The sequence below is a fragment of the Ambystoma mexicanum genome, chromosome 2p (assembly GCF_040938575.1).
Source record: "Ambystoma mexicanum isolate Mex_15411 chromosome 2p, UKY_AmexF1_1, whole genome shotgun sequence".
In the NCBI taxonomy this organism is placed as follows: Eukaryota; Metazoa; Chordata; class Amphibia; order Caudata; family Ambystomatidae; genus Ambystoma; species Ambystoma mexicanum.
This window is the reverse complement of record NC_090923.1, coordinates 481,711,582-481,734,990: the sequence shown is the minus strand read 5'-3', so window position 1 is coordinate 481,734,990 and position 23,409 is coordinate 481,711,582. Positions and strand designations below refer to the sequence as shown.

The window sequence follows — 23,409 nt, the reverse complement described above, 5'->3', positions numbered from 1 at the left end:
GCATCGATTGTGCTGATGGTAGTCTGGGATTTGGGTAGACTGTACTTTGAACATGACATGATTAACTGTGATAGGGTAGGGTCTCTGAATTGCAGGGGCTCTGAATGGTAGGGGCTTATTTTTTTTTATTTTTTTTTTTTATTAGGCTTATTAGTGTAGTAGTGCACATGTAGCTGTAGTGTGAGTTTCAGACAGAAATTCAGAGAAAACAGAGCAAGAAGAGCATTCTTTAAATTGATTATTATTTCAGGATGATATTTCAATTGACTGAATTGCAGTCAAACTAATACTGATATATTAACATACTAATCCAATCCCAGTAACATGTAACATGTCCCTTAATAAAATGTAGTGCAAATTAGTCCATGTGGAAATAGCCTGAAAACGATATTGGAAAATGCATGGTGTTTGTAAAATGGATTCAAACATGCAGACTGAGCTTTGTGCAGTAAGTTGAACAAATATGATGTTTCGCGCTTCTGAGGCAAAGCGCTGAATCAGGAAGCGAAAAAAGAATGTTACATTTATTTTTCAGAAATGCAGTTAGTACAATGAGGAACACCACAGAGGGAATCGGGTGATGTGGGTGGATCTAGCCATGGGAGGGGTTGCATTGAGAGGCAGGAAGAAGTAATAAAAAAGGTTTGAGTTGGTGTAGCTGGGTCAGACACCTTTAGAACATGGAGAGATTTCTTCAGGCTGGGACGAGGTGACAGCTAGCTGGCAGGCAGACAGACTCCAGTGCCGGGGGCCACTTGGTGTGGAGCAAGTGCTTATCTACGCAACCCCGGGGTGTAACAGGCAAGCAGGCTGAGGAAGGTTTCCATGCAAATTTGGGACAGAAATATCGTCAACAGATTTAGGTAATTAAGCAGTAATTGAGATGCGTGTAGTGTGTCTGAGAAATATTTACAGGTTTTGTGATAGAAACATGTTTTTTTTTAAAGTAATTCATGATCTATATTCTACGTGTATTCCCAAGTATGAAGTGAGCTTTTGTTAAATGACAGGCTCCTAACTGCTAAAGATTATGAGAGAAACATTCAAGGTTTCCAGGCCAGGCCACCCTCTGCACTAGGGTTCTGCATATGTACCCATACAGTCCCCCTCCCACTTTTCTTCTGCACTTATCAGATATACTCTATCTGACTAACTTTCACCTACCACTTGCTGGCTGCACTACCATGGTTTGATGCCCCTATTGTTTTCTATTTAATATTTTTTCTGTTTTCTCTCCTCTGCTCCGCATTCTTCCTCTCCCCCTTTCCATGCACTTTTCCCCTTTTCCCTTTTCCATGCACTTGCGCTTTCTTAAATGTCACGGGGCCTAGGGAGATTGCTGTTTTCTTGTTGTTTCTCCCTTGTTACCCTACTTTTTTGCCTGGACGCGCTCTGAAACACTTGTGTATGAGTGTGATATAAATAAAATATCATATCATATCATAAGGTTACTTCAGACTGTGCGCTGGCCAGCCGGCAATACATGTGTAATTGAAGCATATTCTTAGAAAAGACATTCAATGCCTGCAAGTTCTCTAATGAAATTCATTTTATCCATGTTCAAGTATAAGCCACTATAAAATGGCACAGCATAGTGCAACTGTTTGGATACTTCCTTAACTTTAACACTTTATAAACACACAAAAGAGAAAAACGAATTGGGTTTGTGCTTTTACTATGTGTCTAAATTGTTGTTTGCACATAGCCTGCGGTCCAACAGGTGGTAAGCCTATTTTACTTCAGTGAATTTGTGATTTCTGTCATGAGAACTGACTTTGAGTCATAGGACTGTTCCATCTATTATGGATATGCTTCATTAAAAGGCGGATACATAGAGTAAGTGGAGATGCGCTAATCCTGAAGCAATTTACTGCAGTTGTGTGCTCTGCGAGTAACAATGATGCATTTTTTTGCAGCCAAAGACAAAAAGGAAAAAAATTAAAAGGGGCAAACATGCCCTAAAACTAAACGTGCTGGGAAGAAAGGATACAGCGCACCAAGGAGAAGCCAACCATGACACGGGGATCTAGAACAGGGTACGAAATAGCCAGGATCATTTTGTGATAAACACCCTTTCACCTGTCTTGCCCAACACAACATTCTCCACCTTTGCTTGCATCCTCCTACCCACACAAAATCTCTGCTCCAGATTTACACCGTTCAGATTCCGATGTCTGATCCTCTGAAGCTTGGCTGGCAAAATGAGAACAGGGAACTGAAGGAGAGCAAAAGGATTTGTCACCTCTTCTTCATTTTGCCTTGAATAAATGCCAGATCATATCAGGCCTCTAAGTAAAGTGACTCTGGGCCTTTTAGTACTATGTTGAGTTTTTTTAAGCACAACTGGACAAATACCAATTCTCTGGGATTTGGTCAAACGGAAACTATGGTCCCAGCTATTTCCATCGTTTGTAATAATGTGACTGATTACAGGACAAATGCTTGTAGCACTATCCCGAAAAAGCCATGAGCGTGTTTGTGCTAAATGGGCTGCGTTTCGAGGTCAGGAAGGCTAGGTTTATCCTCAGGAAGATGTGGGGGTATTGAAGTCTGGCTTCCTTAGGTGGTTCATCGGTAGTGTTCAGCATGAAAGACCGTCAGATCCGTTTCAGATGTGGGCTGGGAATGTTTTCTATAACTTGGGGGCAGTCACCATGAAACAGCGCCCATTGGAATGTGCTGCACATCGCCTGGCAGCGTTGCAATCCAGGTGTCTTGAAACAAGGGATGCACAAATGGAATTCCTGTCAACTCAGAAGCTGTTGCGTGACAATCCAATATTTTCTGCCCTACCTAAGGAGACCAGACGTCCCGGTTTTGCCGGGACTGTCCCGGAACTTGGTGCTCTGTACCCTTTTCTCAAGATTATGTTCCCATTGGTCCATTTTTTTGTAGTAGGTCTTCATAGCTGGCATGCAGGAATGCACAATCTCGCACAGAAGAAATGCTGCATTTTACAACTTAAGATAGTGTTAGCATGTGATAAATTAATTATAATATGTGTTTCTTTGAACAGTAACACATAAACCCCCTTCTCCTCCAAACGCTACTGAAGTGCAGTGCCTTGACAGCCACTTTTAAGAGTTAGTCCTACTTTTATGTTAGTTGCCTTGTCCCGGTTTTTTACTTTTTAAATCTGGTCACCCTAGCCCTACCTAACACAAGTACGTGCATCAGCTGAAATGTCAGTTAAAAAAAAACAAAAACAATTTGACAGTTTGAAAATGTTACAGCCTGTGATGTGTATTCCTTCTAAAATGACAAAAGTTAATATATTGTGTTTGTACCAAAGCAATCCTGTGCATAAAATAAAGATTCTCCAATGGACAGCTGTTAGAGCAGTACAGATGCCTACCTGCAGATATTTCAAGTCTGATAAACCAGGGGGAACCTTTTTAAGTTTGTTGTTTTCCAAATGTATTTCTCTCAAATTTGGTGTGTTGGCGAGGCTTCCATTTTCAATCTCTTTAATTTTGTTATATCCAAGACCGAGCCTACAAAAAACAAAAAAAACAATTTAAATATCTGTATGAAAACAGCACATAGGTATCAATTGCACATTAGAGAGTTGTATAACAGCGCTGAGAAAAGAAACGTTGAATACACTGCATTTAATTGAAAAAGAAAGATGAATTTAAGAGAGGTGTAAAAGGCAGTAGTGCAATGATGAGTGAAGCGCTCTGCTGTTAACTACCCTGCGATTCCTTCGGATGAAACTATGCCCTCTGGAGTCAAGGGCTGAGTGAATGCTTTCTTTGATAATGACTAAATGCTACACAACTGCCCCAGCAACCAATATTGATAACTGGGATTTCTCTTGCTTCTCGGCAGCTATGAATGTGTGGTTTGTTGTAAAATGTCCCTGACTTGTAACATGATTTAAAATCCTTTAATCTAGCAGAGTTTATGTCCAAAGAGCTCTGTAGTTATTTAGCAGCCTCTAGGAACTCCATGCATCCAGCTCTGCATGTGTGCCTTGGCCTATTCATTCCAGCAGCCATCAGCAATCATATAGGGCAACATGCACACTTGCATTACAACTGACACATAGCAAGTTAGTTGTCTAGGTTTACATGCTAGGTGTATCAGGTGCCCCAAGAAACCTGTTGCACTCCGTGAGCCTAATGCCTATTTTGCATGGGGCAAGGTTGTTGGTTCTGCACTGCCCCCACCCCAACCCAACCATTGATAATGGGCACGCTTCAGAACTGAAGGCCATGACCTCTGGTTACTTTGTACAAGGCCAGTTGCAGTGGCCACTGGTCATTGCCTGCAGCCATTGCCAGTGATCATTTGGCCTGGTACATGCCCAGCGCCAACCAAGCCATCTTTTTAGAGAACTGACAAGATATTTTGACTGGGCATAGCCATGCCCCAGGCCCACTAAAGCCACCCATAGTGTATCCTGGCCAGGACCAGTGGCTGTGTCTAATGATTACCTTGTGTGGGACATCATGCCCCAATCCCACCCAATGCGGGCACTGGCCTTGACATAGCAGACAGTCATGTCTCAGCCCTCCATAAAACACCTACATTGGATGCTGACGATGATTTTCTGCCTTGGTCGTTTCCCCTGATACCCGCCTGTAGAAGCCAATGAACATGACCAATGGGCCACATACCGACCCCCAGACACCCATCTGTATTATGCACTGGCAGGCAGCTATTTCCTATTTATCTCTAAGCTCTTTGCTTCTTTGGAATTTACTGTATGACGGTTGCTGTCTATTAATGGCTGACAGCATCCATCTGATCTTTCAGGAAATTAGAGTTTCTCAGGGTTTGTACTTCCTATCCTCCCAGGCACTCTTCATGTTGCATGATTTTCAATTCTTCCAGATGAAAGAACCGCTGATCATCTCTGTAACACAGAGTAACTAGTTTCCATTTCGTTTTCCTTAAGTGCTTCATGCAACATTCTCTCCTAAAATGATGATCCACCTATGTTTAATTACTTCCCAAGCTTCATCAGAGAGTCTGCCTTTACTCTTGGGAATGCAACCTTTTTGAGGCTTAAGGCATTTTTATGTACATTTGCACCCGGTTAGTCTTCGACATCACTACCTCAATACCAAGCTTTTCAGAACTATACAAAACATGACTTAACTCCATCTGTCAAACCCCTAATAATGGCTTTGTTCAATGAAGAGGCCTGTTCATATGTGGCACCTTATCAGTCGAAATGAAGAAAGGAAGACAAATAAATATGCCACAGCACATTTTCCTTTCCAAGGGGCAGACAAAGCCAAGCAGCTCAAGTGGTCAATTTTCTTGACCATGCACATTGGGGAACGTTGCTATGGCAATTTTTTATTTTTTAGTAAAGCATTTAGTTATTACAAACTTTGGCCAGTGTAACAATCCATCAAAATCAATTTGTTAAAAATGGTTGACATTAAAATCAAAATTGACGAACCTTCAGCATACCCAAGCAGAAATCCGAATGAATGTGCAATTTCTGTAAAAGCAGGATCATCAGAGGAGCAGTCAAAAAGGGATTTGAGCCTCATCATATTATGCCATTACAATAGGCAGTTCATTTATATAGGCAATTCGTTTCTAGGTTTACGTTCAATAGTGTCTTGGAATTTCTTAAGGAAGATCAGCTCTAGCGGTTTTACCAAGACATATGTCAGGGCGTTGTTTCCGCCAGTACATAGATTCTCCCACCATGCTTCAGCTTCATCTATGCACATTTTCAACCTCCGGTTGTAGACGTATATTGTCCTCTTCGATTTTAAATCCGGGCAGAACAAATTTAGGTGTTTTAGGGTTTCTGCTTGGGTGTTACACAATCTACAGTTCACATTTCTCAATTCTAGGCCGTATCTTTGAAGGGTCACCTTGGTGTGTAGTAGGTTTAATCTAAATCTAAGAAACAAATCTCTGTATTTCGCCCTTGGGTACCTGCACAGGTATTGTGGGGTCACGTTTGGTAGCGCATACAGGTTATTTGAAAGGGCGTGGAATTTTGAGGTCATTCTTTTTCCTTCCGTCACTCTCCAGTCGTTGGCCCAGAGTGTCCTTTTTACATGAGTCATATTTCTGCATAGCACATCGGTTGTTAAAACCACGTTTAGCAGGGTATCACTCCATCTGCTAAGCCATAGGTTGACTGACCAGTCTGATGTTGCTGTTTTATTTGTAAGAATCCTAAAAGGTACAAGGCAGTCAGGGATGTGCAGTTGTCTGAAGAGTAAGAGTGATTTCTAGACCACTCTCACGTGTAGTGACAACAAATTGATTTTGTGTCTTATAATTGCAATCAGGAAACCTTTCGGGAGGTGCAACATGTTTTCCAGAAGCGTCTCTCGAATCTCTCCCATCTTTCCCGTGGTAGACCCAGACAGGCTTTTGCGGCGTAGATGAGTGTTGGAGTCAATACTTTTTCATTATAGAATTTTATAATCGGAAAGAGAGAGAACTTGCCATATTTCTCCCAATCAAGATTCCCTGCCGGATTATCTGATTTAGTTTCCTTTCAATGTGTTCTCCCCATGGTGTTTCACAAGCACTTGCATTCATCATGGTGCCTAGATATGTTATTGAGTTCACTGGTCTAATTCGGTTCCCACTAACGATCCAGCCCAGTGGTCTCTCTTATTTTCAAACATCATGATCTCTGCTTTTGTAGCATTGATTTTCAGACCATTTTGGTCTACATAATGTGCCAGAGCCACTTTCACATCGAGCCATTGATTTTCGGGGAACATGAGGGCAATGGATCTAGCACATGTCACATGTCCGCAATAAAGAAGTTAAATAGCATGACAGCTTGAGGACATCCTTGTTTTAAGCCCTTCTAGCTCAGGATCTTCCTGGTCATGTGCCCCTCCTGATCGAGCCTAATATGTAGAGAGGTCCCAGCATAGAGATCTTTCATAGAAGACAAGTCCCTAGTAACTCTCTGCAGATGCTGTTAAAAGCTCAAGCCATATCAATACACGCTATGTAGGTCTTGCAGTCGTCTCTCAGGGTCTTAGTTTGTAGCAAAACAAAACAACAAACAAATCAACAAAAGATAGTTTAGGTTACATCGTACTCGTTTCGGCACTACTATGGCTTGCTTCCAGGACATCGGGATCCTGCCTGTGTTGATTATCCTCTGGAACAGGATGTAACAAAAATCGGGCCGTTCTTCTGGCGCGGCTTTTAGCATCTCATAAGTTAAGCCGTTTGGGCCTGGATCACGTGACTTACTCGCCCTCTTGATTATAGCTGTTATTTAATCTTTTTCAAGGTGAAAGTTCCACTGTCTTGGTTCTTCACTCAGGGGATTGGGTGCAGGGTTACTAGATTTCCCAAATAACTTCTTAAAGTATATCACCCATTGATTTTCAGGTATTGCATTTAATTGCAGTGGATAGTTGATAGGATGTTTGCCATTCAACAAGATCCAGAGATTTCTGGTGTTTTATGTTTCTAAAAAGTGCAACATTTGTTCTGCATCTTTCTAATACATGAGTGCTCTGTGGCTGGCAATCCAATTTGTATACCTTTGTTTCCTTTCCCTAATCATTTCACTTTGAATGACTGTTGGAAATGTTCTGAAGATTCTAAGATCTCTGCAGAGACTGTGTTTTTGTTCTACTACTTTTGTATCAAAACTATGTTTAGGCTTAAAGTCGGACTTGGTGCTCTTGAATTGTTGCTTCCTAAACTGTGTTAATACGCACTTGTACTCTACACACAGATCGTCGATTTATTGCCAGGCTACTAAGTTGTTGGTTAGACAGGGAATTTCATGTAGCTTGATTCACAGTCTGTTTCTTCCAGGTTCTATCTTTACACGTTGGTTCCATAGGTTGATTGTGTGGTGCCTGGCATGATACAAGACAGGATAGCTGGGACATGGTTGCTAGATTGGATGGAGGCAACTCTTAGGGTTGATACTCTCAGTAACAAGTTGCTTGAGATAAAGAAATAGTCCAGTGTTGCACCATGTGTTTGCCACCTGCGTGTCTCCTTTCACATGTCAGTTAATATGTGACGGTGTCTACTTTCGATCTCGTTAATACATTGCTTGTATCTCTACCTTGTTTTTTTTCATCCATTTCATTTGGCCTTCGACAGCTTTTTGGCCTAATTTCAGGCAATCAATGTTCAAGTCTCCTCAGATTACCATCAACGGTTCCTTCAAAGTTAGATACATCTCGTCTATCCAGGATGTCACAGCGTCTACAAAAAAGTGAGCTTCTTGGCTTGCTGGCTTTCAATAGAGGTTGCAAAGGACAAGATGATATTGTATACTTTTAGTTTGATTTGTCCTTTTAAGAATTATCATTTGGATATAGGGATTTGGCTGACTCTAATGGCTTCTAGATGTGTACTATTTTTTATGACGGTCACAAGGCCTGAGGATGGTCCGACGGATACGCACTTTATCGCTTTGTTGTTATATTCCGCAAAGCCACCTAAGTGTTGTGTTTCCAGCAGCCACGTTTCTTGTAGACCAAGTATCCGTAGGTCAACTAATGAAGAAGGCAAGCCTTGAAAGATGTGGACAAACCATCTAGTGTTCAAGGATCCTATTGCCAAATTCCAAAAGTTGTCTGCCTTTTGGCTCTATTTCTTATCACTTAAAATTAGTGCTCTCGACATCCAGCTCCAGGATTGCTCCTTGTCAACTATTTGACGATCTAACAAGGCTCTAGGTGCCTCTTTTTTTCCATAGGCTGGGATTTTGCTCCTTGTATCGTTATTTTAATCGTGTCCAGGTCGGTCAGAAGAGTTTTTTGGTATCTGTCAGGCTTACCTGACAGATCAGGTAGAGTCCATCTTTCAGCTGTTCTTGGGGGTGTGTAATTCATAGCCGTACTCTCTGTCGGCCTAATACCGACTTTGGGATTCTGTATAGGTGCTTTTGGAGTTGTTTAGTGCTTCTTCAGATCAAAGCCCAGAGTGTGGATTTCATCATGCGCTTTCAATAGTAAAGATGAAAGTGGTGCAGAGGCCATATGTAATCGCACCCGGTCATTCTCCATTTCATTCAAGAATCTTTATGTCTTTGGAATGAAGCACTCGTAATCTTGGAACATGATAGAGGAGGCACATTATGTTTGAACAATTTAATATCAGGCCATCATCTGCTCGAAGTACACACTCAAGGATGACTGCGTGAGGCCCTTTTTTCCTTTCAAGGCATCTCACGCTTCCCTGGTGGTGATTTCGGGGCTGCTGATGGTCCTGATCCAAAACGTTTAACCTGCCATTTTTGTCCTGGTGATTATTTTGATTCTGATCTTTCACAGTAGATCTACTGGATCGGGGATCATGTTTCGATTGATTAATCATTTTGTCCATTAGCAAAGATGTGGTCTGAACTCGGGTAAACGAAGTTTGGGCCTTTTCTCTTCTTTCAGCCAGAGTAATCAAATGGGAGATATTATTTGAGGCGTTTAAGACACTGTAAGTCAGACTCTTCACTATATATTCCATCTGGTACTTACAGTTAATGATATGATAGATATGATATGATAGGTTATTTATTACGCACTTAATACCCAGAGGTTTCTAAGTGCAGACCCGGGGATCGAACCTGTCTTGCTCTGCGTCGTCTTGCTTCCAAGGTGAGCATGTTGCCCCTGAGCTATCCTCCCGAGACAACGGAGACCGAAGGCACCGTGGTCGGGCCTACCTGTGTAATTTCTTCTTGATAGATCTCATCATACGTTGATAATTGAAGCAACTGGTTGTCATGATCTCTGCTTCCAAAAGGTCAGGGTTTTCCCAACTCCCTTGGAAGCAGATCCATAACCCAGGTCCCGAGTGCCAACCAGTCCCAATTGGGACCTTTTGGACCCAGTCCTGGCGCCAGTGGCACCAGGCTCATAAATATGCCCAGTTCCAGCGCTGGAAGCGCCGGGCTCATAATACTTGGGTGGACTTACCTGCAGCAGACCATGCTGCTTACTTGCCTGCCAGTTGAGCCTCTGATCCTCTTCTGTTTGGAACTACTTTTCCTGTTGGGTGGGGCAGGAGCCACTCCCTAGGTTCAGAACACTGGAACTCTTCTGGAAAGCAGGAACTCTTTTCTTACCTAGGCGTGGCTGTGGAAGGAGACACCTAAGCACTACAGGAGGCTATTTAAACCACACCCGATGGATGAATCTTGCTTTGCGTTATTCTGCATCCTCTGCAGCAGAACGCTCATCGTGTCTTCTGCATCTGATCCTGGGCCTAAGGAAAAAGGCTTACCATCCTGAATCCAGTCTTCAGCAACACCTATAAAGACAAGAAAGAACAGGTTAGCATTACGGTCTTCAGTGACAGCTCTTCACTTACCTGGGCCATCGGCTGTCACCAACGCCTCGCGCTGCAATCTGAAAGACAAAGGCTTACCTACTCTTCGTGCGCTCCGGAGGTCTTCACACTGCATTCCGGCATCTGAAAGACAAAAGCTTACCAACTTTTCGCACGCTCCGGAGGCCTTCGGCGCTGCATCCCGCATCTGAAAGACAAAACAAGGTGCGTTTAAAGACTTTGGGGAACTTTAATACTCACGTGCCATTACTCCTTTCCACATCTAACCCAGTGGGTATTCCGGCACCCTGCAGCCGCTCCGAACTTGTACCTGCAAAATAAAAAGACAGTTAGAGCGCATCGTGAAGCAGGCAACAAGCGCTTACTTACGTGCTTCCAGGCGCTTCTATTCATCACACGGGCTCCATCTTCAACTCACTTCAGCCCGTCATCCACCATCGCCGGAACCCTGCAAAACAAGAGACATCATTACTAAAGACTTTAAAGACATTAGAATTACTCGAAACTTACCGTTCGTGCAGTAAACGACGGACAGCAGTCCTCTGAAGTCAAGAGGCCTGCTCCCCTTATCCAGTGAAGAAACTGGTTACAGCACCCTGCCCCGAGGCAGATGGAGAGCACGGCATTCACTTACCTAAGACATCTTACCCTTCGAGTCAAACATACAGTGCACAGAGGTCCAGCCCAAAGAGCCAGCCGTGTGTTACACATCACCTTTGAAGATACGGTATACGCCCAGTCAAGACCGGCGCCTCTACGGGAATCAGGTGAGCGTTACAGAACGCAAAGCCTACCACAAAACTCCCGTCCAGGCGCTATGGAAACCTCGGATACCGACCAACTAGCCCAGTTACTTGGGGAACTAAGGGCAGAAGTGCATGCAGCCCGTCAGGAAACGAACGCTCTAAGAAGGGAACTGATTATTTCCAAGGAGCGAACAGATGATCTCGCTAGACAATTGCTACAGTCACAAGACGGACAGACCCCGTTACCCGCATCTGGGGGAAATCTTCCTTCTACATCCTCTATGAATCCAGTGCAGATCAACCTTCCTGGGAATGTACCTCTGGCTCCGCCCGAACGATTTTCTGGTGACCCAAAGAGGTTTGCAGTATTTATCAATCAGTGCCGGTTGCATTTCTTATGCCGGCCAGCAACCTTTCCAACTGATCAAGCTAAAGTAGCTTTCGTGCTTTCGTACCTTAGTGGCAATGCGGCAGACTGGTCGATCCCTCTAGTAAATCAAGATGATCCGGCCCTCCATGATTTTCAAGCTTTTCAGCTCAGTATGGAAAAACTGTTTGCAAGACATTCACAGGGGCAGGCCTTGGACAATGAGGTTCTTTCGTTGCGACAAGGTAATCAAGACCTTTTGGCTTATATTGCGTCTTTCAATAGACTGATAGTGGAAACTCAATGGCCTGAGGACAAAAGGATTACGCTGTTTTATAGAGGTCTACGTGGAGAGCTCAAAGATGTGTTAGCCCAAGTAGTGAATCCCCCACAAGATTGTTCGCACTATATAGACTTAGTCGTTCAAATAGATCACAGACTGCAGAACAGGAAGGCCGATCGTTCCAAGTTTGATGCTCGAGTATTTTCCAAACCGCCAACTCCTTCCAAAGGAGTAGACTCCGGGGAACCCATGCAAATAGGGGGTCTGAAAGGTCCTCTAACACAAAAGGAGCAGGAAAGGAGAAAACAGTTGCAATTATGCCTCTATTGCGGAAACTCAGGGCACTTTCTTCGAGACTGTCCGGTGAAACCTGCTAAGAAGGCAGTAGGAGCTGCAGTTACCAAAGTTACAAACTCTGAGCAGGGAAACGACCTCGCCCGACAAGAATAGAGGTCCTCTTGCCGAGCGTGAAACCAGTTCCGTGACCTCGCATTTCGTGATACCTATGGTCCTCATTAGCCCTGATAATCCGGATCGATTACATGCAATTGAAGCTTACGTCGACAGCAGTGCCATCGGCAATTATGTGGATCATGAAATGGTTTTGAGGATGAATCTAACTCTTTGTCCCAAGGCTGTAAAGGACGTCATTACTACGGTGGATGGTACGGAGATAGCCTCCGGGCCAGTAACGCATACCACTCAAGAAGTGACGCTAATAAGTCAAGATGGACACCATGAGAAGATTGTGTTCGATGTGATCAAGGCCCCTCAGTTTCAGATTATTCTAGGAATACCTTGGTTAGAGAAACACAATCCTCTGATCGATTGGCGAGCAAGAACGGTCCAGTTTCCAGAATGTGTCTCTACTTGTCACCCTCCACCTGGTGTTGCACTGGCAGCAATTTCTTCAGAGACTCCCCAGTTACCTCCCGAATACCTAGAATACCAAGATGTTTTCCGGAAGGATCAGGCTAACTCTCTACCTCCTCATAGGTCTTATGACTGCCAGATAGACCTGATACCTGGATCTACTCCTCCTTGTAGTAGAATTTATGCCCTCACCGAGCCTGAGAACCTTCACCTTCGACAATACCTGGATCAATACCTGGCAAATGGGTTTATTCGTCCTTCCAAGTCCCCTGCTTCTTCAGCTTTGTTCTTCGTTCCAAAAAAGGAAGGAGACCTTAGAACTTGTATAGATTATCGCTCCCTGAACCAGATCACCGTTAAGAATAGATATCCGTTACCTTTGATCCCTGAACTCCTGGACCAAGTCAGAAAAGCATGCATATATACAAAGCTGGATCTTAGAGGAGCTTACCACTTGGTACGAGTAAAAGAGGGCGATGAATGGAAGACGGCCTTCCGCACCAAGTATGGGCTATTTGAATGTCAGGTCATGCCCTTCGGACTTTGCAATGCCCCGGCCGCCTTTCAATATTTTATGAACGATGTCCTCAGAGAGCTCATAGATGTGTGTGTTGTTGTTTACATTGACGACATCCTCGTTTATTCTTCATCGGAATCTGAACATCGGAAACACGTGAAAATGGTCCTCGAAAGATTGCGTCAACACAAACTTTTCGCTAAGTTGGAAAAATGTGTTTTCAACGTGACTGAAGTTGAATTCTTGGGATTCATATTATCACCTGGCGGAGTGCGTATGGATTCAAAGAAGGTTGATGCAGTTCTCAAATGGCCATCACCATCCTCCGTAAAAGGTGTGCAAAGCATGTTAGGCTTCGCTAACTTTTACCGCAGGTTTATCCCCGAATTCTCTCGAATAGTCCAGCCCATCACTGCCTTGTTAAAGAAAAACAAACGTTTTGAATGGTCTACCGAGGCTGAACAAGCTTTCCAGGATTTGAAGACTAAATTTATCTCTGCACCAATCTTAAAACACCCTCGCCCTGAACTCCCCTACATCGTGGAAACTGATGCTTCAAGCCTTGCCATGGGGGCAGTTCTATCACAAAAGGACCCGGTAACCAATCAGTTGCATCCCGTGGCATTTTGGTCCCGCAAATTCTCGCCTCCTGAAATCAATTACACAATTACTGACAAGGAACTTCTGGCTATCAAGTCTGCCTTTAAGGCTTGGCGGCATTATCTGCTGGGGGCCCGACACACCGTTACTGTGATTACGGATCACCGAAACCTGCAATATTTGAAAACTGCAAAAGCCCAATCCTCTAGACAACTCCGTTGGGCATTATTCTTTGCCGAGTTTGACTTCATAATTACCTATCGACCTGGTACAAAAAACGGTAAAGCTGATGCCCTTTCTCAGATGGGAGTGGAAGAACACTTGATCAACCCTAAACCTGTACCAATCATTCCCAAACAAAGAATTCTGGGTGTAATCGCCACACAATCCATAGAGGAAGTTAAGGATAAAGCCAGGCAACTTGTAACTCCAGCAGACATACAGAATTGGCATCTGCAAGGAAAGGACTTTGCAGTAAAGGACAACTTATTGTATTTCCAAGAACGATTATACCTACCCAGCACAGATTTACAGAAAGAAGTAATCTCTTGTTATCACGATTCTTTAATGGAAGGACATCCCGGTATAGCCAAGACCTCAGAAAAGATCAAGCGCTACTTCTGGTGGCCGTCTTGGAAAAAAGATATCAGAGACTTTATAATGTCCTGTGGAGTATGCACCCAAAACAAGAGTCAAAAGGAAAGACCAGCAGGCCTCTTACGCCCTATTGACATCCCACCTCGCCCTTGGCATACGCTTTCTATGGACTTCATCACCGATCTACCTCCATGCTCCGGATACAATACGATTCTAGTAATCGTGGACTTATTCTCCAAGATGGCGCATTTCATTCCGCTCAAAGGCTTGCCAACAGCAGCAACTCTGGCCCGAGAATTTCTCGAAAACATCGTCCGACTGCACGGTTTTCCTTCGGTTCTAATTTCGGATCGAGGTAGTCAATTTATTTCTCATTTTTGGCGAAGTTGCTGTCGGTCGGCTCAAATTGATGTGAGACTATCGACCAGTCACCACCCTCAGACCGACGGACAAACCGAGAGGACCAATCAAACTCTGGAACAGTATTTACGCTGCATGCTGCAACAAACTGAAAAAACTTGGAAAGACATCCTTTGGATAGCCGAATATGCCTACAATAACTCTGTCCATTCGGGAACTGGGAAAACCCCGTTTTTTCTTTTGTACGGCAGTCACCCTCGAACCTCGGAGGTGGATCCCCTCCAAGATCTTGAAACACCAGCAGTAGACTACCTGCATTCTACAATCACCCAAGCCTTTAAGGAAGCTGTTTCTCACCTTCAAAGGGCTAAAGAACAATACAAGAAAGGAGCAGATCAACATCGGAAGGAAGCCCCTCAATATCGAGTAGGGGATCAAGTCTGGTTATCCACCAAATATCTACCTCTAAAAGGGCCACGCACATTCAACCCAAGATACCTTGGTCCCTATTCCATCACTACCATAGTAAACCCAGTAGCGGTCAAGTTGGACTTGCCCCCGCACATGAAGATACATTCGGTCTTCCACATCTCTCTATTAAAACCTGTGCAACCTCAAACCCGACTAACTAAATCTCCAAAACCTATCCTAGTTGATGGGGAACTCGAGTTTGAAGTCAAAAGCATTCTGGACTCCAAGATCTCCAAATCTAAACTATTTTACCTAATTGACTGGAAAGGCTACGGCCCCCAAGAGAGATCCTGGGAACCTGCTGAATATGCCCACGCTCCTCGCCTAATCAAAAGATTTCATCGAACATTTCCTGACAAGCCAAAACCCCCGGAGAAGCCTGGTTCGGGAGGGGCCTTGAGGGGGGGGTACTGTCATGATCTCTGCTTCCAAAAGGTCAGGGTTTTCCCAACTCCCTTGGAAGCAGATCCATAACCCAGGTTCCGAGTGCCAACCAGTCCCAATTGGGACCTTTTGGACCCAGTCCTGGCGCCAGTGGCACCAGGCTCATAAATATGCCCAGTCCCAGCGCTGGAAGCGCCGGGCTCATAATGCTTGGGTGGACTTACCTGCAGCAGACCATGCTGCTTACTTGCCTGCCAGTTGAGCCTCTGATCCTCTTCTGTTTGGAACTACTTTTCCTGTTGGTTGGGGCAGGAGCCACTCCCTAGGTTCAGAACACTGGAACTCTTCTGGAAAGCAGGAACTCTTTTCTTACCTAGGCGTGGCTGTGGAAGGAGACACCTAAGCACTACAGGAGGCTATTTAAACCACACCCGATGGATGAATCTTGCTTTGCGTTATTCTGCATCCTCTGCAGCAGAACGCTCACCGTGTCTTCTGCATCTGATCCTGGGCCTAAGGAAAAAGGCTTACCATCCTGAATCCAGTCTTCAGCAACACCTATAAAGACAAGAAAGAACAGGTTAGCATTACGGTCTTCAGTGACAGCTCTTCACTTACCTGAGCCATCGGCTGTCACCAACGCCTCGCGCTGCATTCTGAAAGACAAAGGCTTACCTACTCTTCGTGCGCTCCGGAGGTCTTCACACTGCATTCCGGCATCTGAAAGACAAAAGCTTACCAACTTTTCGCACGCTCCGGAGGCCTTCGGCGCTGCATCCCGCATCTGAAAGACAAAACAAGGTGCGTTTAAAGACATTGGGGAACTTTAATACTCACGTGCCATTACTCCTTTCCACATCTAACCCAGTGGGTATTCCGGCACCCTGCAGCCGCTCCGAACTTGTACCTGCAAAATAAAAAGACAGTTAGAGCGCATCGTGAAGCAGGCAACAAGCGCTTACTTACGTGCTTCCAGGCGCTTCTATTCATCACACGGGCTCCATCTTCAACTCACTTCAGCCCGTCATCCACCATCGCCGGAACCCTGCAAAACAAGAGACATCATTACTAAAGACTTTAAAGACATTAGAATTACTCGAAACTTACCGTTCGTGCAGTAAACGACGGACAGCAGTCCTCTGAAGTCAAGAGGCCTGCTCCCCTTATCCAGTGAAGAAACTGGTTACAGCACCCTGCCCCGAGGCAGATGGAGAGCACGGCGTTCACTTACCTAAGACATCTTACCCTTCGAGTCAAACATACAGTGCACAGAGGTCCAGCCCAAAGAGCCAGCCGTGTGTTACACATCACCTTTGAAGATACGGTATACGCCCAGTCAAGACCGGCGCCTCTACGGGAATCAGGTGAGCGTTACACTGGTCTTCGAAATATCTTCATCTTCAGCTGTTTGATTGAGTTGTTCACTAGCCACACTGGTATTCATGAGACAATTCACATTGCTTTGCATGTTTTTTGCCCTGTGGTTGAGATGGGAAGTAGAGGCTATTTGATCATCTAAAGGGAACATTTTCAGGTTTCTTATGAAGGATCATGCACCAGCGATTTTTTTTTTTTTTTTACATCTCTTTATTAACTTTAGTAACTGGTTCACATCTTCATCTCAAACCATGTCACGTTTACAACAGCCGCTGGATAACAACAGATTACACCATGTAACCTTCAGGACTTACTTGACACACCTGCTGATTGTTCACCTCCCACCACACCTCCGTTTGCCGGGTGCAGGATTATACCCCCTGCCCCCGTCCTTCCATGTCCGCATCCCTTGCCAGCAGATACGCTGTCAGTGGGCCCCATATGTCCTTAGGTCTATTCTGCAGTCCACACAGGACGGCGTAGTCTTTGTCGGTATCGCTCAGCAGAAGTAGGTCCTTCATCCACCCTTTCACCTCTGGGGGGAGGAATGAGTCCATTTCATGAGTATGCATCTCCTAGCTATAATCATGCAAGATGCCAAAAGTGAACTACATTTCATGGGTAAACCGGAGACCACCCCAGCATGCCACATAGCATCGTGCGCGGAACATTCTGTCCCATGATGTCCGTCACGATCTCAAACACCCCCTCCCAAAAGAGGCCCAGAGCGTCACACTCCCATAACCTGTGGATCATGTCCACCTGATCCTTCCTACACTTCAGGCAGGCATCAGACCTTGTTGCATCAAATGTATGCACTCGCGCTGGTGAGACATAGACCCTGTGGAGTGTCTTAAGTTGAATCAGTTGCAACCTCGAACTGAACGCCCCAGTATGCGTGATTTCACATATTCTCCCCCATTGCTTGTCCCCAAGGGTGACCCCACTTTCTCGCTCCCAGTGCCCTTTGCTTGGGTGGGGGGTTGCGATGAGTATCTGCTAGTATCATTTTATATATTGTCGATACCACTCCCCTGCATCCCTGGGAGTTGCATATGTAATGCAGAAAGGGCGTAGTCCGTGGGACCTCTGGGAAAACCAGCCACCATCCTTTAATGGCCACCCTCATCCTGTAATACTGTAATGTGCTTTGAGGACCTCTGCCCATCATACCCCCAAATACCTCTTGGGACATGAACTTCCCCTCAGGATACATATCCTCCAAAGTTTCAATCCCCGCCCCTCCACATTCTCCTACTATGGACTTGTCGCACGTGGGCGCCAGGACCTCAATCTGCCATGGCCGGATGCCCGGGTCAAATGGGTGTTCCACTCCTACCCTTTTCATAACCCGCCTCCGTGCATGCACCGTACATGCCACGGGGTCGAATCTGCATTTATCAGCCACTCTCCCCGAAATTATGAGTCCCTGCAGTGAGTAGGGGTATACCGAGCCTCTCTCAATATGTACACGCAGTGGCCCCCGCCCCTCCCACATCCAGTACCTCGCAAAAGACAGCTGGGCCGCCAGAAAATATGCCTCGATATCTGGGGCTCCGATCCCTCTGCGCTCCCATGGCTGCATCAGAATCTCCCAGCTTATCCGCGCGGCCTTAGGATACCAGGTCAGGCAAATCAGCTGAGATCTCATTTCACTAAAGAAACTCTTCCCCGGCCAGACTGGTATGTTTGCGAACATATACAAGAGCTTGGGGACAACTATCATTTTAACAATGGCCACACGGCTCATAAGTATGAGGGAAAGCTTACACCATCTATCTATCTTTGCCCTCAGTGACCTTAAGTACTCCCTGTGATTGATATCCAGCAGAGACTGAACCTTCCTACTAACCACCACCCCCAGATACATGACCAAGTCCTGTACCCACCCAAACCCCTCTATGCTAGTCGGAGGTGTTCTTACCTCATTCAGGGGGAAAAGGGAGGATTCGGCCCGATTTAATCGGAGACCGGAAAATTCACCGAACTCAGCTACTTCCTGTGCGAGGGGCTTAAGGTTAGCCTCAGGGTTCCTTATATAAATAATGGCGTCATCTGCGTACAATGAGATCAACTCCCTCGGCCCGTCCATGCCCAGCCCCCTATGTCCATGCAGCCTACGGTCAGTGGATCTGGGAGAACCGTTGCCTCGGCCTAGGTGGAGGTTTAAACCAGCAGCTTTGCAAGACATCGCCTTCAAAAGTGATCTACTCAGTGTGCTTAAGCATTACTTCCAAGTAAACGTTGGGACAGTACAGAGCAAGGGAATGCTCTGGGAAGCGTTTAAAGTGGTGTTGAGAGGGGGGTGTTTATCTGCAGAGCTCGGGGTGTTGAGGACAATATGGAGAGAACCTAATGCGGTGGAAGTGGAGATAAAGCAGTGGGAGGGGGAGGTGGAGAGGCTGGGTTCATCAGATTTGTTGGCCAAACTGAAGGAAGGGCTAGATAGGTTTAGGGAACTAGCAGAGAGGGAGGTGCAGTACTTTTTAAGACCTGCAAGAGCTTGTATATATTTACTTTGCAGCTCTTGTCAGGGGAGAGCAGGGATTTGGGGAAATAACGCCAGTGAGATCCAGTAGCGGTGAGACCCTGGTGGAACCACGTGAAATAGCTGGGGAGTTCCGCAGGTTCTACGAATCCTTATATACTGCGAGAGGCACACCTTCGTGTCCTGCCTTGAGGGATTATATTGAGGGTGCAGCACTCCCCAGGTTTGATGCAGAGGCGGTGGAGTCACTTGCTAGGGCCATAACGGTGGAGGATGTGCTGGGCGTGGTAAAAGCCCTACCCACCGCGAAGGCACCGGGTACTGACTTTATAACAGCTGAGTTTTTATAAAGAATGGGGTTCGGAGGTGGCTAGCCATATGTTGGGAGTGCGGGAGGAGGGGATGGGCAGGGGTCTACTCCCCCCTACACTCCGGGAAGCTGTTATCACGCTGATTCCAAAGCCAGGCAAGGACCCACTCCATTGCTCGTCGTACCGGCCAATTTCTTTGATAAACCTAGATACGAAAATCTTTGCAAAGGTCTTGGCATACCGACTCCTGCCGCATGTTCCGCAAATAGTCCACAGAGACCAATCTGGGTTTATTCCAGGGAGGTCGACATCTTTGAATCTTAGGCGACTATTCTCAATTCTGGCACAAATTGATCCAGGGACGCAAGCAGTGGCTGCACTGTTAGATATGGAGAAGGCATTTGACTCCGTTGAGTGGGAGAATCTGTTTGAGGTGCTGGCATGGGTGGGAACCCCCCCTTATTTTGTGACGACCGTGAGGTTATTTTACTCGGGATATAGTGCACAGATAAGTGTGGGCGAGATGTGGTTGGAGTTATTTCTGCTTGGGAGGGGGACGAGGCAGGGGTGACCACTTTCCCCATGGCATTTTTGTAATGGCCATAGAGGTATTGGCGGGCAGACTCTCTAGGCTGCATGCACCAGCGACTTTCATAGCAGCAGTTTTTGTTAGGTTTTTAAATTTCTTAAACTGATCAGCTTCAGGTGCTTTAGCTATCGAAATTCTCTTCAAAATTGAATAGATGGACGTTGCTGATGGCTCCTGAATTGACTCATCACTGTTCCGGGACAAGTCTATCACCTCTGTGTCGCTGATTCGTTTTTTAGGATCTATGTGTTTAAGCTGAACAGCTTCAAGCACTTGGTGCACTTGCATCACAGTCATTGTTGTATGAACATTCTAGGCCTGTTGTAACATAATCAAATCCCCGGGCTTGCAAGAAAGATCCATTTGTCCTTCTCCGTTTTTTGGACCAGATGGAATGGTCAATGCTGAAATGGCGGTAGGGATTTGCAAGGTGGAATCTGCAGAATTTGTTTGCCATTGGACTCTAGTGAAGATCTGGTCAATTGAGACCCTGAAATCTGCAGATTAGAGCCAATTGATGACGTTTGTGAATGAGACAATTGAGAAACTTGACCTTTCGATTGTAAAACAATATCACGCATGCCATCCCGGGAAGGTTTTTTGTCTGCCCCTGCTTACTGCATGAGGTCAATGAGGGACTTGAGTATCACACCCTCTACCTCTTTTTCTCATGTTTTTTTTTCTCCTGAAGTTTCAATGAACGCCTCAATGTGGAATAATTTGGAATGCATTGATGCAATTAAAGTTGACAGATCCTTATAATTCTAATTTAGGGTTTCATAGAGCTTCAAATATAGATCCATCATGATGTTAACGGCAGAGATTATGCTAGCTTGTAGTTGCACCAACTGAGTGCTCATTAGTCCTTCCTGTTCCTCATTTGGGTTACCAGTTTTCCTTCCCTCAGTTGACTTTCGAGCAGTGGTGGTTCTGACTTTATAGTTTGGAATACATGTGTCAGGATCTTCACCCCCAGCCTCATCGCTCGAATCTTCGCTTGAGCTTGAGGATTGCCTACAAAAGGCACATGTATGTGAAAGATCATTGTCGCGTTGGTCATGAGTTTGATAGAGGCTAGCTGGTTATTGATGATTAAAACAGTCTTCTTCTGCAGCAGTGACAGCAGTCGTCGATACGAGAGTGGGTTTTGAACTTTTAGTGGCATGAGTAGTGATTCTGATCTCATCGTTGTCTAGATATGATCTCTTGCCATTCCGGCTGGTGGCTTCGAGGCAAAGAGTCATGTTTGCAATGTCTTTGGTTAGGCGCATGGCCAATGTTAAGTTCTTCATGGAGGGTAGGGAATGCTTATGCATAGGCTGGGAAGTTTTAGTCTGTTGATTCATATTAACGGTTGAGGGCACATGTGAGCACTCCAACATGCTCAAAAACGGGGGTGCTACATTTGAAATTGCTGGTCCCTCGCGTGATGGTAACCAGGCATTATTGGGTTCAACTCACTCTCTAGATCTAGCAGGCACGCTCTCTTTTGTCATGTGTGGCATTTTTGTGGGTGACTGCACAGATTTTGAGAATGCTACAGTTACATGTTCTAATGCCACAGTCGGTCTATGATCAACATGTGTAACAACCAAAATTGTCCAGAAATTCACAAGGTAATTTTTGAGGTTATCAGGGCTCTTGTGGCAGTCGCTACAAGCCCCAGATTTAATTGCGAGTTTGATGTGTGATGTGTATTCGACCACTGGATTTCTAAAATGCCATTTTAGGTCAGTCGAGTCGGCTACTGATTTCGCTCTTCTCATCGTCTATTGCGTGCCTTGATTCTCACAGGCTCCATTCAGCCCAGGGGCACAGCTTTGCATGTCTTCAGCATCTTCATTGCAACCCACTTCCCGTGCCTCACTATAACATTTGCTCTATTGCATGGGGCTCTTCATTGTTGTCATAGGCTTGAGTTTTTAAACAAGTCATCTTATTTATGTGCACCGTGTTACTGGAAGTGCCAGGGGAAATATTGGTACTGGTTGGTTCTTCCGCTCTGAGTAGCGAGTGTTTTGCACACAGTGTTGCAAGGTGAAACTGTATCAAAAAGGACAGGAGAGGTATTGAGAATTTCCAAAATTTCAGTAATGTCAGTGACTTGCGCGATCACGGTTCAGTGCGCTGTACCTGGTGAGACGTGGGAGCCATTTGTCGAGACATCAGATGTGGAGGGGCCAGGTGTCATAGGTTGATATTGCCACCGAGCTTGGCTCTGAGTCCTCTGGAGGCAATAAAATGGAGCTATCGTGTCCATGGTCATCATAAGCCCTCCCTCAGCTAACACTCTGCCAACAATCCGCAATGCTCTGTGTCGGGAGTGGTGAGTGTAGAGATGAAAGCTCCACCCTCTAACAGAAGTAACTTAAGGTAGACTGCAAATCGAAGCACAGCACGGCAAACTGGTGCAACTGAAGGGCCAACACTCTGCCAAAATTCTGCAACGCTCCACGTCAGGAGTGGTGAGTGTAGAGATGAAAGCTCCACCCTCTAACATAAGGAACCGAAGGCAGACTGGAAGTTAAGCACATCACAGCAAACCGGAGCAACTGATGGGCCAACACTCTGCCAACACTCCAAGACCCTTCCAACACACATATATATATCAGAAGGAGAAATGTGTTGCCAGCTCTGGAGAATTGCAGAGTGAGAAATAGAATACTGCCCGAGGAACTTTGTACGAGCAACCGTGTGTCACTTTGTACATTTTGCAGGGCAAAGAAAAGCTTGCTTTATTAAAAGGAATGCAATTGCAGTAACTTGAAATATGGCAAAGTGATTAAAGTTACTTGACTATTGAATAATGGAAAAGTTTCTAAGCTCAGAACGTTGAAATAATATTATTTTGCATAGAAGTTTAGGGTTGTTAGCAATGCTTTTAAATGATGATTTGTAAGAGCAAAAAGTAGATGTGTCAAACCTATTTGAAGACCAACACTTTGGGGGTGGGGGTTACATTCACCCTTTTGTTTTATTTTTCTATGCATCTTGTATATCTTATGATTTAACGTATTTACGTATTTATTTATGCATGGATGGCTTTTATGGCCTTTTGCCCGAAATAAAGATTAATTGATTGATTGATTTATTGATTGAGACATGTAAGCCTTTCAAAACACCCACTACAACATATAGTGCAAGATTCTAGCGCATCTCCCCACGTGGGTCATAAACAATGGC

The 23,409-nt window shown here is 45.1% G+C and overlaps 1 protein-coding gene across 1 annotated transcript in view; it reads right to left on the bottom strand.

The window, feature by feature from the left end:
- The window catches only part of ASPN (asporin), a 267,913-nt gene that overhangs the window by 35,733 nt on the left and 208,771 nt on the right, over positions 1-23,409 (bottom strand). Inside the window, exon 7 of the mRNA XM_069643870.1 lies at positions 3,356-3,494. Coding sequence (XP_069499971.1) covers positions 3,356-3,494 — 139 coding nt within the window. The remainder of the gene's footprint in view (positions 1-3,355; positions 3,495-23,409) is intronic.